This window comes from Medicago sativa, chromosome 5 (assembly GCF_051527215.1).
Source record: "Medicago sativa cultivar Bolivia chromosome 5, Bolivia_mono, whole genome shotgun sequence".
In the NCBI taxonomy this organism is placed as follows: domain Eukaryota; kingdom Viridiplantae; phylum Streptophyta; class Magnoliopsida; order Fabales; family Fabaceae; genus Medicago; species Medicago sativa.
Genome location: NC_140753.1, coordinates 26,681,015 through 26,697,886, shown reverse-complemented (window position 1 = coordinate 26,697,886; position 16,872 = coordinate 26,681,015). Strand labels below are relative to the sequence as shown.

At 33.9% G+C, this 16,872-nt stretch overlaps 1 protein-coding gene across 1 annotated transcript; it reads right to left on the bottom strand.

The window, feature by feature from the left end:
- Window positions 1–12,156: 12,156 nt before the first annotated feature.
- Window positions 12,157–15,761, bottom strand: LOC146921404 (uncharacterized). Its single transcript, XM_085711299.1, has 6 exons — window positions 15,753–15,761; window positions 15,014–15,232; window positions 13,691–13,933; window positions 13,327–13,560; window positions 12,984–13,272; window positions 12,157–12,647 (listed from the first exon to the last, which is right to left on the bottom strand). Exons 1-6 carry the CDS (start codon window positions 15,759–15,761, stop codon window positions 12,157–12,159), a joined length of 1,485 nt encoding a protein of 494 aa, XP_085567425.1.
- Window positions 15,762–16,872: the final 1,111 nt, after the last annotated feature.

Here is a 16,872-nt window from a genome sequence, read left to right as displayed (position 1 = left end):
AAAGCTACATCTCTAAGATCTGCAACTAAAAGTATCAGCAATCTGGTTAGTCTCAAGATGACCATCAATGGCAGAGTAAGTAGAAAATCGACGAAGAAGAACTTTGATTTGCTCCACTAATTGTTAAAACACGGATTACGAAGATTACACCCATTAGAAGTCATAGAAACAACTGACAACGAATCAGACTCAATCCCTAAATATATCAGAAACTATTTATATATTTGTTTGTAATATATATATATATATATATATATATATATATATATATATATATTCAAACACAAAAATGTCAATTAGAAGGCGAAAATAATAGAAAATAAGAAAGTATAATATCTTAGCCAATCTTATTAATGAAATTATTACATATCAGATAGTCTGTTTTAAATTATAAATGACTGGTTTTAAAATAACATAAAACTGCAAAGTTTTAGGGTTTCAAATCAGCAGGTGGTGGGCCGGGGCGGCAACATGGGGGGTTTGTCACATATTCTGGGGATACATACAGTAGGAATTGGACAGCAGAGTGGTAAACGACCTTGCACGTTCCCTACCATAGCACCTCCAATAACAACAAGTAACACCACAAACTTCCAAAACAGTTTCAAGAGAGCTTTCATTATGACTAAACTTGATTTGAAAAGTTAAGAAAACTGGATATCTTATTGTGAGTGGTATAGTTATTTATAGTCAAAGTGAGAATCATGTTCAATGTCATAGTTGGAAATATTTAAATGTTAGTAATTTATAAAGGACATATAAATTATTTATATATTTGAAAATAAATTGGTATATGATATTTTACAACTGTCATGTGTGGGATTTAAACCATATCAAGATCTCACTATTATTTGACACCTATTAGACAAAGTCATAAAAATATTATTTATTTTTAAAATATATACATACACCTATGTGTGTATTCAAATTCCGTTACATATACGTTTCAAGTTTGATATTTTTTAATATAACATTATCCTAAGTAATACTAGTGAAATTTTATTACGTACTAACTAATGATGAAAATAGTAAATATATCAACTTATTAAAATGATAATATCTAACACCTTAAACATAAATTATAAATATTCACTCAAAAATAAATTTTTATATTAAATATTAGTCAAAATAAATTTATTTCAATCATACTATTGAATAATAACTATTTGAATTGATTATATAAAATACCACTAATATTGTTTTTTTGAAAGATACCTCTAATATTTTTGTATTATTTAAATATTTTAATGATATATTATATAAAATATTTATCTAATCAAATAATTGAGTTCGAATGGTTAATGAGCCCCGTCAAAGGACGAATTGTTTAGTCGAACTTGATTTTGATTATTGTGTGAAACAATTATTGGACAGAATTTACTTACATTCCGAACCAGCTCATTATAATCATTACAACATTTCTTTAAACTATTACTTAAAAAATGCATACTTTATACTTTTTATAATATTACTTCAAAATTTAAATAAAATATTATTTATAACCAATTAAAACAGGAACTATTCCATGCCAAAATTAGCAATATCTTATTCGATTAAAATGGAAAAAATATGCACTTTAAAATGAACTTATTTTGATTTATTTACCAAAATTATTTGAGTGTGGTATAAGCTAAAAATTATTTGAGTGTTGCATAAGCTTTTACTTGCAAACAAAGCTCAGTTTATAATGGAAACTATGTTGAAGATGTTCTTGAGAATTTTGGTGTTATTTGTTGTTGTTGCAATATACAAAGTTTAAGACCCCCTTATAGAAAAATCTTTTCTCCTAGTGGTATATCATGAAATAAGCATTCTAACTCCTCTCAAAATGTTACTTTAAGGTGTTCTGCAAACCCAACGGTGTGTAAGCTCTAATAACATTAAAGGTATCTTGTTCCATTATAAATTTTTGGTTTAGGATCTAATCTCCTACCCTCTTTACATACACAATATCCTTCTTCAATTCCTTGTCATTTGTCAACATTAACACCTACCCCAATTCTCAATCTAAATATGCCCGTGTATCAAATCTTACTTGTTGGTTATACAAAAGAGATAATATTCTTTAGAAATAGGTTTAACTTGTTAAACTACCGTTTTTCTTAGTTTTTTTCTCTTTTTTTTCCCTATTCTTTTCCTGCATTTTTCTTTTCTGTTTCATTTATCTGGCAAGACTTGGTCCCCTCATTTTTTAGCTGTATTTTTTATTCCGTCTCTCAATATATAATTATATGAGATGCTGATGATTATTTTTTTGCAAAATTACATTAGGAATCATTTATCTTATTTATTTGTAACATTTTGGCTCTTTATTTTTTTTTTTCCAGTTTAGGTTCTTTATCTCTCATAAAAGAACATATAAATCCTTTTTCTCATTTTTATTAAAAAAAATGCATAATTTTTTTAAAATATTTTTTATTAAAAAAAATCCAGAAATAAGATGAACATGTTCATCATCTTCATTATCTTCCTTTAAATCTTCATATTCTTCATTTGAATCTTCATTTTCCTTGAATAAAAAAAAAATAACTCTACGAAAATATATCTTCAAATATCATGATTCTATGTTATATTTATCACAAATATTCTTCTAAACACAAAAATTAAAACCCCAAATTCTCAATAAATCTCTAACCATGAACTTATGAATCTATGCTATCATGAAAATCTTTGTAATCACCACACTTTCCTTTATACATTCAGCAACACACTTGAATGCAAGGAACAAAGAAATCGAGAACCACCTAATTCTAGGATTTCACTTTTTCTAAGCATTTCATTATTATTTTTAGATAAAACTCTCTGATCTTTGATCCAAAATATTTGATATTTGATTGTGTTTAGCATTTACTTTTTTTTTTCTTTTTGACAAAAAATATTGATGTTCCTATAAATGAAAAATGAGCGTCCCCGTGAGCTTAGCTCAGTTGGTAAGGACAATGCATAATATATGGTTGGTAAGGACAATGCATAATATATGCAAGGTCTGGGGATCGAATCCCGGCCACCACCAAAAACAATGAAAAATGAGCGAAATTGAAAAATCAATAAATTTGATTCAACACCCGATTTCAGTTTTAGCAATGAATAAATAGTTAGAATTTGAAGAGTAAAATGAGGAAGAAGGAAACTCAACAACAAGGACTACAACACAACGGGAATATTTATCACAGAGGAGATTTAATGAGAATTTGAGGTTTTGGTTTTTGTGCATAGATGAACATTTGTGATAAATATCTCTGTTGTGTTGTAGTCCTTGTTGGTGAGTTTCCTTCTTCCTCCTTTTTCTCTTCAGATTCTAACTATTTATTTACTGCTAAAACTGAAATCAGGTGCTGAATCAGATTCATTGATTTCTCAATTTCGCTCATTTTTCATTTATAGGAACATCAATATTTTTTGTCAAAAAAAAGAGTAAAATCAATATCTAAACATAATCAAATCTCAAACATTTTTGGATCAAAGATTGGAAAGTTTTTATCTAAAAATATAATGAAATGTTTAGAAAAATTGAAATCCTATAATTAGGTGGTTCTCGATTTCTTTGTTCCTTGCATTCAATTGTGTTGCTGAATGTATAAAGCAAAGTACAATGATTACAAAGATTTTCATGATAACATAGATTCATAGGTTGACGGTTAGGGATTTATTTAGAATTTGGGGTTTTGATTTTGTGTTTAGAAGATTTGAGATAAATAAAAGGGTTAAATATGTTTTTAGTCCCTATGAATATGTCAACTTTTCGTTTTAGTCCCTCTAAAATTTTCCTTCAACATTTAGTCCCTATAAAATTTTCAATCACTACTTTTCGTCCCTATTTTTAATTTAGTTTTTGTATTTTTTAATGAAATTGTGCATAAATGTATAAAATATTCTAAAAAAAATTCCTAAAAAAAATTAGAATTTTTTAACAAAACACAAATTAAATATGAATTTTTAACCGTGCAAAATATAAAAATTCATATTAAATTCATGTTTTGTTAAAAAATTCTGTTTTTTTTGGAGTGATTCTTATTATATTTTGAATTTTTCTGGAAAATTTTATTAAATAATATGAATTCTTAATATGAGTTTAATTTAAAAGAGGGACCAAAAGTGAAGATTGAAAATTTGATAGGGACTAAAAGTTGAAAGAAAATTTTAGAGGGACTAAAATGAAAAGTTGACATATTTATAGGGACCAAAAACATATTTAACCCTAAATATAACATAGATTCATGATATTTGGAGATAGATTTGTGTAGTTTTTTTTTTATTCAAGGAAGATGATGAAGATACAAATGAAGAAGATGAAGATTCAAGGAAGAAGATGACAATGATGAACAAATTCATCTTATTTCTGGATTTTTTTATTTTTAGTAAAAATATATTTAAAAAAAATATGTATTTTTTAATAAAAAATGAGAAAAATGATTTATATGTGCTTTTATGAGAGATAAATGACCTAAACAGGAGGAAAAAAAAGTAAAGGATCAAAGTGTTACAAATAAATAAGATAAAGGACCCTTAATGTAATTTTGCCTTCTTTTTTTTAGGTGTGTCAATTTAGTTGGGATTTCTATCAAATATTTTGCGGCATATACTGTTGGAACATTTCTTCACACTTTAAATTGTTGTTGCTTCTGTCGAACACTTCAAAATTCAAATCATTTTTGCAAAAAATAAAACTTGAAAGCACATAAAATAATTTCGTTAGATTCAAAATTTGGGCTGAGTCGCAGATTAGGTTGCTCTCTTTAAAACGTTCCACATAAAACAATACCCGTAGAATGGTGTAACAATTCTTTCTTGCCTCGTCAATCGTCATCCTAAAATAAAACAACCCTTCACATCTTAACTATCTCCGTAGAAAGAGAACTCACCAAACAATACCCTAAAGATTACTTGCTTATTACACTGCTCGGAATACTCAAAAGAAATTGGCTTGGTTTTTTTTTTCCTTTTCGTTTTCTACCTTCGGTAAAAACCACTCTTGACCTGTATCATCTTGTCAAGTTTTTATACAGTCTCCCACTATATCACTTTTTATTACTATTCAATTGATTTTGATTTCTTACAAAAAAAGTAACCAACCCTCACTTTAATGTATCCGATTACATTAAACAAAAAATAAATAAATAAAAACGTTATGTTCCTTTATATAATTATATGACCATATTAATGTGTAGTATTAGCCATTAATATAAGGAAATTGCTATGACGAGTCGGTATATTGTCCTAAAGCAGCAGCCATGAGCAAACCTTCACCCTGAGAGAAGACAAACACTCTCACACTCTGAAAAGAAACTACAATTTTAGAAAAATAGAGGGACATACCTACATTTAAGTTTTGAAAAATAATTAAATAGTCTTTTGATATTTTTTGATAGTTAACATGGGTCCTTATAAGTTTCCATTATTACCTACTCTTCGATCATTCGTAGGTCCTTCGGATTTTCTTTAAGACCAGATTCATCCCTTTTTTCATCATAAACTAAGGGAGGCCCTTGTTTTTTCCCTTTCAAAGTATAAAATTCACAACATTGAACAATATTCATAATATATCTTCCTAACTTCCTCAATCATGCATGTATTTGCATTAATGAGAGGAAACAAGGAACATGTAATACAAACACACGTTCCATTTATTCCTTGAACTTTCTTTTAAACTGAATTGAGTCTAATTACTTTGTATGATCATGTTTTGGAAAGTTTCCTTTTTGATGTCAAAATCAAAATTTCAGAGTGTCTCACTTTGGCACACTCTACTTGTTGGCTAGCAAACTTTGACGTGGAATTAGTATCAAGAGGTGAGGATGGTTTATATATGGTGCTGTAATGAACTTTATCTGATGGTATAGGTGCTGCTACATAATTGATTTATGCAGGTTGGAAAGGTGGACTAGCTATGCAAAATATGGGGCTAGTTTATGTATTTGTCTTGGGGTGTTGTAGCATGACAGGTGGTGTATTGTTGTTTTATTTGTAGATTGCTTCTATTTGGTGTATAAGATTGAATAAGAGCATGCATGATTGTGAACTTTTGTATTCCTGTTTTAGTTTAGATGTTGAGAACAAGATTGTGAATGTACTCTTTTATCCTTTCTAGAAGGTGGGTAGAGTTTGCATGCGATGATTTTTGTAAGCTAGACATTATTAATAAAAAATTTATTATAAAGAAAATGTGGTTGATGGACACATCAACTCGTTCTAGACATATAGCGACTATTTGCAATAATTCAATCAACGATGAAATTCTTGGAATGGAGCATTAAATTGGTTACTAATCAAGTGGCGGTAATTTAAAAAGTGAGAAATAGAACAATAGGGTTCCTTATAGGTGTCTACCTAATTTGGGATCTTCAAGTTTCCCCTGATCTTCACCTCGCTCTTGGTTGACAAAAAAAATTTGCACAATATAACTTCTAACATTAAATGTCCAATTAACTATTTCTTATTCTTTTATAGCATCTCCCGTTTCATTTCACAACCAAAATCCGTGTATTTTAATTCTATGCCGATGATTCTGGTGTAATATTCAATCTAACAACATCATCTTAGAAGATGTTATTCTTGGACAAGAAGGGAGTATATATGATTTGGGTGCAGATGCAGGGAAATACATCTACCAAGAAATTGAAGACTCGTGAAAAGTTGATTCATGCATTGCAAGAGGAGTTGTTCTTTTACTGGGGATGAATCATGTTTGGATCAAGAGGAGTCACGTTGCCTTCGATAGAAGTTCCAACAATTTATGGATAGTTTTCTCTAGGTCAATCGCATCTACCTCCACATTTGGGTCCACCTCCAAATCCTTCAATGCATGATTGATTATATATGTTTGTTTTGAGAAGTTGGTTGTTAACTCTTAGTTTCAAGAACATAGTTTATAGGGTTATGTACTAAAACTATTTATGGTATGGACTGATTTTATGTATATTGTTGGTGAATATATATGTGATACTCTTGAATTAAATTAAATTTATGTAAGACATTATTTATGTTATATCCATTCTTTTGAGTTTTCAATGGGCGCTGGAAATCTTTACATTAAGAATAAGACACTTTAATGCCGATATTTTCCGTAAACTTTCAACAATTTAATTTAAATCCAACATCATGATGATACCACATATATTTAGGGAGAATGTAATGTAATGTATATGAAATTAAAACTAAATAAAATTGTGTATTTTTTGAATTGATTTTGTGTACTTGTGCCACTTTATTTGAATTTATTCAATACGCAACTTTATTCGAATTCTGTTTGCCTGTGATTTTGGCAAACAGGGGCTAGTTCTGATTATTACAAGCAAGACCGAACTAGAAATCTCAAGACCGTTGTGCAAAGGTTTTATAGGGAAAAAAAGGTTTGAAAAAAGGCCACGAAATGCACTCAGGTTGCTTAGAGAGCAGGACAACTTTGATAGTAAAAAGACACTGTCTCTCGAAAGGTTTGAGATTACAATTAAAAGCTTAAAACAAAGCAAATAAAAGTGAAATTCTGGCTGGCTAGCAACATAATGTTCTATGTGATGTTCCAACACCAGACACAGATAACAGATGTTGAATGAGATGTTTAGAACATTGCGCTAGCTGAAAATGAGAATGAACAAGGAAAGTAAATAACAGAAAGTTAAAAAGGCACAAGAGAATTGTTAACCCAGTTCGGTGCAATGTCACCTACTCTGAGGGCTACCAAGCCAGGAAGGAAATCCACTAGTGTAGTCCTTATTCTCTTGTTCTCAGCAAACACCTTGTTTACACTGAAGACCTAGAACCTATCCGTAATGACTTCAACCTAGGAACTCCTTGATCTGAGATCCCATCTCACTCCCTTACTACTGATCACAATCCCCTGTGATTCCCAAATTACAGACTCAAATAAACTGAGGTTACCCTCAAAAATAACAACATGCAACCTTGCTTAAAAGCTTAGATGCAGTTCACAGTCTACCTAGCTCCTTGTTTAAAAGCTTCGGAGTAGTGCACAATTTACAACTCAAGGTACAGTCCTAAACATGCATCAAGATGATACACGAAAGGCTCACAATCAAAAGACTCAAAACCTAAATAAACTCTATTTTGTAAAACAATGTCTTGAATAATTCTTCAGGTCTTGCAGACTCCTTTATATACTGAAGCAAAGCGCGTCATCAACTCAATCAAGCTTCAGATCAAACCGGTGACTCCTTACTCAATCAACATGGCCGGATAAGGAAACTCCTAAAAAGTAGGCACATTAAAAGTCACATTATCATCACCTTAAATAACTTTCCTAAGTCATTACCATTCCCTTAGAAAATCACATCATTCTAATCTTCTCATAACTGCACACGGTTTAGACCAACACATGCTGGCGTGGATTCCTTCAATCAAGCGAACGCGTGCATAAACATAGGCAAAGCACATAACGTACATACCAAGCCTGGATGTTGGAACATTGTGTTCCACATCTGAAGTGAATATTTGTTTTAGGCAAAAGTGAAACCAACATCCAAATATCCAACAATCTCCCCCTTTGGCAAATTTTTGGCTAAAACAAATTAAGGCCAATCCAATTAAACCAGAGAGATAACACACACAACCTTTCCTTCAATCTTCACAAACAAAATCTACCTTGAAGAAAGGTTCACAAACTCAGATTATCAAATAGATACCCAAAATACAGTTCTTTAGTCATCATACACAATCTTCAGAACATAGAAGAAGTATATTACAGATCTCTGAACCTACTTTTCGCAATTTTTCACAAATCAACATATGCAATAGTAGATAGGAGAAATAGGTACCATCCTTGAAAAATCAGAGCCTTGCAGCAGCGGACATATAAGGAAAAATAAATTCCTATAACATCCTAGATAGTCAACTGTCACAACACACTACTCAGAGAAACATAGGAAAAATAAATTCCCAGACAATGTTCAGTAGCTCAAACAGGATGTTCCAACATCCATAGGAACATTCAGGGACAAAAGTTTACTCCCCCTCAAGGAGTGCAATCAGCATTTCTAAGACTCCCCCTGAATACATGCATACTAGCAGAAGTTTGTTGAAACTAAGAGTGCAACAAAAAAAATGCATGCATACACACCTAATGCAGATACCAGAAGACTAGAATCAGATGTCTCAACATCACCTGACACATCATACACATCATCTGTTAACACCCAAATCATCCTACTATCATCTGACCACACACATCTCATAAAAAAACTTCATGGCATAGATATCTACCCCCCCTTTTTAGCCATAAAATATGCCAAACGATTAAAAACATAAAGAGGTATAGCAGAGAAACAAATCTTCAAAGCATGAGATGTTCAAAACATGAGTACCAGGAAACAAAAAGAATACAGGTAAATATGTTGTTACAGACCATAGCACATACAGTGCTCAAAATATCCAGGGCATAGCCTCATAAAACAAAAAGTAAACAAAAGGACAAAGGAACAGAAAAAAAAACTCATTCTTCTGCCTCAGAGCTGCTCCCATATGCTTCTTCTTCATCCTTGTCATCAGCTTCCTCATCCTCATTGCCAGAGCCCTCTTCATCTTCTGCTTCTTTCTCACTTACTTCTTCCTCAACTTTTGTACCAATATCCTTCCTTTCCAGAGTAGAGATCATGAGCTCAAACTGAGTCTTCCTTTCATCCAGCATCACACATGTGTCCTTCAAAGCTGCAATAATCTCTTCCTTTGTCATAAATCCTGTATTAGGGGCAGGAACAAATGTTCCAACAAGATCTGGAGCATGATTATCTCCAAACAGTTTCTGATGAAAGGTAAGAGAAGATTCCCACTTCATGGCCATATCAGCAGCAGAAATGAGATCTGGATGTTGGCTCAGCATAATATTACAAAGCAAGGTAGGAAAAGCAATGAAGAATTTTACAGCATCAGATTTGGCATGCTTCACAGTCTGATCAAATACATACCTACCAATATCCATTTTAGTTTTTGTTCCTACTGCATAAATGAACCTACCCAAACCTGTGGCAATATCAGATGAATGAGTGGTAGGTACCCAATTTGCAGCCCCAATTCTGTTGAGCACAACATACTTCATACTTAGCTTCCCAGAAGAAATTTTTCCTTTCTTTGGCCACACCTTCACTTTATTGTCCGTGATCTCTTTGCAGATCTGATTGTCAGTAGCCTCCACCTCTGCAGCTCCTCCTTCAGCACCTAGAAATTTATTGATGAAGTTGGGAGAGAAGTTTACACACTTTCCTCAAACGTACACTTTCTGATAATCTCTCCTAAGAGGGTTATCACAATCCTTTGGAATGTTCACTAAGAATTCTCTAACAAGCTTTTCATAGCACTCTCCTAACTTACACACAGTTTTCTCCAGACCAGCTTCTCTGATTAAACTCATAACCTCCTCAATCTTCAAAGCTTCTTCACTTAACTCTCTTTCCAAAGCAAGCATCCTATGATAGATGAACTTCCATCTTTGAGCAAAGCTTGGAAGATGAAGGGACACGTTGTCAATATGCACATCTTCCACAGTTAGTGAATCCTTCTTTCCATCAGCTTTCTTGGATTCTGAAGTGATGTTCTGCACATCCATCTCAGTATCATACTCAGACTCACTTGAGGAAATAACCTTTCTTTTCCTAGAACTACTACCACCACCTTTCACAATCACCTTGCTCCAGCTCTTCCTAGGACCAACACCAGTCATCTTTGCCTTGCCTTTTGAGATTTCTGTTGTTGTAGCAGCAGTCTTCTTGGAGCTTTTGTTAGCAGAGGGAACTGCTTTTCCCTTGTTACTTCTGAGTCTTTTTGCTACACTCTCTTCCAGGGTCTGAGCCAGAGGAACATCATCTGATTCCAGATCATCAACATCTACCACAACATCATTTCCATTTTTATCACCAGAGTTCACTTCTTCCTCTTCCTCCTCAGAGTGAATACTACTATCTCTAGATTGAGACTTTTTAATAGTGTTATCAGGGTTCTCATCTTCCGTAGTGCCTGTCTTAATACTATGATCTTGTTTGTCACCAGTAATTTCCTCCTCACTATTTGGATTGGCTGGTTGGCCCAAGGATGTGTCAACATCCGGTCCAACATTAACTTGACAGTCAGTTTCTTTAGGAGTATTTTCAACAGAGACCTCAGTACCAGTCTCCTTTTCAGGGTTATCCACATTCATGTTCTCAGTACTTTCTATAGCATCATTCAAGTCTTCTAACCCTAGTTTTCTACCAGATACAGGTTCATCAGGAATAAGAGTTGAAACATGGTTACCTTTTTCACGGCTGGGTGTTGCAACATCTGAAGAATTCTTGGGATCGTCTCCAACATCAATATTATGAGCAGCAGAACCTTTCTCTATGGCCTTAAAAGGATTCTCTTTTTCATAAAGATCAGTCATGGTTAGGGCTACCTTAGATTCACCCTTCTTAGTAGCCTTCTTCTTCTTAGATGTGGACTTGACTGCAGTTTTCTTCATAGGTTTTGCTGGTGGCACAGTATTGAGGGGTTTTACCAACTTCGGAGCAGAGGAACCAGATTCTCGTTGTTCGACAGTGTTCTTTCCAGAAGAAACAGCTGGATCATTTTTGAACTTCATGGCGAAGAGTTGATGATGGCACCGGGCAAAGTTAGAGAAAGGTTTTTTTTTTGGTGATCGGTTGAGTAGATATGAAAGTGAACGGTTTCGAAAAAGAATAGTGGGAGAGAGTGACATGGATTAAGGATGATATGATTGCGGTTAGTTGAGTGTGGGAAGTTAATTAAGCCAAAACTGGCTAAATAAGCGTGCACCAATAAGTAACCTGAAGCACAACCTTTTTTTGCACGCTTGACCCTAGTTAACTGCTATAACCTCTTCCTCCGAGAAAAGTCCAGTCTGTCCCTTAACTTTTAAAAATTTTCAAAATCCAAAATTTTTGTATATTTGTCAATTAAGATTTCTTCCGTAGGAATATAGATTATTTCTTTTCCACTAAAATTCTTCTGCGTTTTAGACTGATTAATTTCTAGAGATAAACCACTCTGAGAGCCTCTTATCATTTCTTGTGAGTGTCATGAATGTTGACCTTTCTGATGTTCCAGCATCCTATCCAACATGTCAGTCTGTTCTTCTCGAATTCATTTGTAGCAATTATTCTTAGTCCTACTTCCTCTCATGAGTACCAGTCCCTCCTCATTTGTTACCCTGCATCAAAGTTTGTTGAAGCTCACTTCCAGACCTTGGTCACACAGCTGACTCACACTGATTAAATTTGAGAAAAGTTCTTCAACAAATAAGACATTATCAAGTTTGGGTAGCTTATTACTGATCAACTTACCTTTACCTCGTATTTCTCCCTTACCATCACCACCAAAGGTAACATACCCTTTCTCACAAGGTCTTATGTATTCAAAATAGCTGTCATTCACAGTCATATGCTTGGAACAACCACTGTCAAAGTACCAAACATCATTAGATGTTGACTTTTTAGAGATGTGACCTACCAAACCAACATTGACACTCTTAGGCATCCATTTGTGATTGAATTTACTTGGATAACCATATAATTTGTAACAGAAGGGTCTTATGTGCCCTTTTCTCTTACAGTGATGACAAATCCAAGGACGAGCTATCATTTTCTCATACAGATGTTGTTGCGAAGGTTTCAACATTGTTTTGTTATTAGAAGTGCCACCCTTACCTGAAGCATTATTAACTTCATTATGCTTGTTAGGTTATTCTTTTCTTATCATTCCATGATCTTCCACAGCATATGCAACTTTTCTGTTGCGTTGTTTTCGATTCAGAGGCTGATAATTAAATTCTATACCTTTTGCTTGTCTCTTGTCCTCACCTTATGTAACATCATTTATATTTGTAGACCTATTTTCCATTATTTCAACTTGCTTCTTGAGCTCTTCAATTTGAGAGTTTAAACAAGTTACCTCAACATTGAGTTCAGATACCTTTGTCAGAAGTGTATTTTTTTCTGTGAGGAGTTGGTTATTTATCTTCTTTTGTTCTCCTAGCATCTTACAGATTTCCGTACTTCTGGCATGCAGATTCTCATAAGCAGTAGCTAGATCGTCATATTCTAATTCTTCATCACAAGATTCATTATCAGAATAGATTCTTCCAGTTAGAGCAGTTACTTTTCTAGGGAACACACTTTTCTTCTGTTTATTGTGAAATGTAGCACATTCTGTTGTTATATGACCAACTCCTTCACATCCATGACATTTATCTTCCTTGAATTCACTTTCAGTACTAACACCCTTTTGTTTTTCTCTGATGTTGGATCTAATGTTTTGAGCATCTGTTCTGGACTTTCAATTTGTCAAACTCATAATTCTGTTAAAAAGTTTTCCAAGGAGCACTACAGATTCAGCCAAGTTTTCATCATTTTCGGGATTCCTTTGAGTTTCTTTAATACCAGAGAAAGCATTATTATCCCTATTGTTGATGAGAATTTCAAAATTCTGTAGAGATCCAATGAGCTCTGCTATCTTCATTTTAGAAATATCCTGGGCTTCTTCTATAGCAGTGACTTTCATGTCAAATCTTCTAGGTAGAGACCTGAGAATTCTTCTAACCAGTTTCTCTTCAGACATCTTCTACCCAAGAGTACCAAAAGTATTAGCAATGTCAAGAATATTCATGTAAAATTCTTGAATGCACTCATCTTCCTTCATAGTCAGGTTTTCAAACTGAGTGGTTAGAAGTTGTAGTCTAGATCTTTTTTACTTTTGAGGTGCCTTCATACGTAATTTCTAGAATCTCCCAAGCTTCTTTAGCAGTATTGCATTGTTTGATCATTCTGAACACATTTTTATCAACCCCGTTGAAGATAACATTTAAGGCCCTAGAGTTGGCAAGAGAGGATTCATCCTCAGCTGTAGTCCAATCTTCTTCAGGTTTCAGAACAGCAGTTTTGTTCCCATCTTTATCAAGAGCAACAGGATGCTCCCAATTTTTCTTAACAGACTTCTAAGTCTTGCTATCAATAGATTTGAGAAAAACATTCATACATGATTTCCAATAATCATAATTGGAGCCATCCAAGAATGGCGGTTTGTTAACAAAACCTCCTTCTTTGTCCATAATGCCAGAAATATTCTCCTCTGGATCTCACCCTAATAACTGGCAGGGTGCCTGCTCTAATGCCAATTGAAATTCTGGCTGGCTAGCAACAGAATGTTCTATGTGATGTTCCAACACCAGGCACAAATAACAGATGTTGAATGAGGTTCCAACACCTTACAACTGATCACAATCCCCTGTGATTCCCAAATTACAGACTCAAATAAACTGAGGTTACCCTCAAAATAACAACATGCAACCTTGCTTAAAAGCTTAGATGCAGTTCACAGTCTACCTAGCTCCTTGCTTAAAAGCTTCGGAGTAGTGCACAATTTACAACTCAAGGTACAATCCTAAACATGCATCAAGATTATACACGAAAGGCTCACAATCAAAAGACTCAAAACCTAAATAAACTCTATTTTGTAAAACAATGTCTTGAATAATTCTTCAGGTCTTGCAGACTCCTTTATATACTGAAGCAAAGCGCGTCATCAACTCAATCAGGCTTCAGATTAAACCGGTGACTCCTTACTCAATCAACATGGCCGGATAAGGAAACTCCTAAAAAGTAGGCACATTAAAAGTCACCTTATCATCACCTTAAATAACTTTCCTAAGTCATTACCATTCCCTTAGAAAATAAGTGCGTAAACATAGACAAAGCACATAACGTATATACCAAGCCTGGATGTTGGAACATTGTGTTCCACATCTGAAGTGAATATTTGTTTTAGGCAAAAGTGAAGCCAACATCCAAATATCCAACAAAAAGAAAGATAAAAGTAAGTTTACAAAGAAAAAGGAAAAATTCAATGCATTAAAATAAAAGGGGTGGTCTACAAATTAGTTTACATACATTCTGTATAACTCGTTTCCCTAGACGCCAGTAGTTTGAGTATTGTAGAATTCTGTATATGATTTGCGACCCATTTTCCGTCTTGGAAACTCTTATTTATACTAAAACCTAGATGGCAAACCACTAACTTCATGATCAGCACTTTCTCCATCTTGGACAACTGCCTGTCCCATGTCTCCACTACTTGGAAACAGTTTCATTGCTTGAAATCGTGCTTTCCCGCCCTTTTGCTTGACTTCTACGCGAGAATACTCTTTCAGCCTTGCTTCGTCGAAACTTTGACTATGCGCCTTAGGCTTAATGTTTCGTCGAGATTCTTCAATTGCAATGAGAAAGCTATTCGATTCCTGCAAAGTAAAAAGGTCAAACAAATATTGACCATATTAAATGAGCCTGTTAAATTTACAGGCTAACAAATTCACGCTGAGTTTAATTAGTCTTCGAAGACATTATAATTTTTAGATGCCAAAATCATAAAATAAATGCAAATAAAAACAAAAATAAATAAAAGATCAAAATTGACACACAAAAAATCTTATTTTTATTATTTTATCGATACATTTACAATAATGTATGTTTCTTGTCTAGGGAAGGAGGATTGTGGTAAAACTAAATCTGCTTCAGAAGAAGATGGAGGTGATTGCGGGGTAAAGCTAAACCTCTAGTGGGGTAAAGCTAAACCTTTATTGGTTCAAGGTGATGGGAAAAGGAAAGGGGAAGGGGAAGGAGAAATAGATGGTCGGGGAGAAGGGGACTGGGGCAAGGTATGTTTCTTGCCTAACGCGAAAAAGACCTTGATGGTCAACCTTGCACCCAAACAAACCAACATGACACCCAGATAAACCACACTTATTTGCAGTGCATTGCCATCTCCATTGACCGTTCATACAATCTTTGAAATTTTCAAAGAGGTCTTTTTCTATGAAAGGCCAACGTTGAAAAAAAATTGTTGTTTTATAAGGAAGAGGATGAGAGAGTGAGGAGGAGAGAGTGTGAGATGATGGTGTGAGAAATGATGAAGGTTAGAAGAGTATTTATAGGGGAAATGGTTACATAGGTTATAACTACACAAAATGCAGTCAAAAAACGTGTAAAATCAAGTTTGAAGAACTGATCACCGTCCAAAAAACGTGAAGGTGAGAAAAACACAAGAAGGGGGGTTGAATTATGTTAGCTTTTTCTACTAATTCTCCTAAGCTGAAATTACTGTTCAGAAGCAGATAGAGTTCAGCTTCTGAAGTAATGTTCAGGATCTAGTTGCAGCGGATAAAACAGAGAAAACGAGAGAAGAAAGACACAAAACAATTATACAGGTTCCTTCCACAAACCGGAAGTAGTCATGTCCCCCTTACACTTCCCAGGAGAGTTCACTAAAAAATGTAATATTTGATTACAACTGTTCACTGCTAAAACTAGCAAGAGACTTCAAACTACTCAAGCACAACTGCAAGATATTTCCTATGCTCAAGAGCAAAATCAAGAGACTTCCTATGCTTAAGCACAACTGCAAGAGACTTCTATTCAAACAGAATTACAAAGAAAAATGTTTGAGATTGAACACTTGATATACAATCAGTGGTGTTCACAATACAGACTCTTTAAAACTCTAGAATTTCTAAGATATGAAAGTTGTTAAGAAATTCTAAGTGAACTTTGATGTGGAACAATTTCAGCAGAGTTTTGGCACTAGTAAATTGTTGTATGAGTCTTGCAATTCTTCAAGTCTTCACTCCTTTACATAGAGGTGTGAAAGAGACGTTGTTGATTGCCAGCACATCAAAAAGAGTCGTTTGAAGCTTGCTCAAATCACCAATGATCTTTTGCCTGATTTGGTTATTGTCCTGTGAAGGATCAATTTCAAATCCATTCCAAGTATGGAGAAACAACAGTGTAGGCACAACTGTTGTTCTTGTACTATTGCAGACACAAAACAGAGTAGTTGAGATAATGGTTGTACACTTCGTACTATTGTCCTTTTTCCAACGTT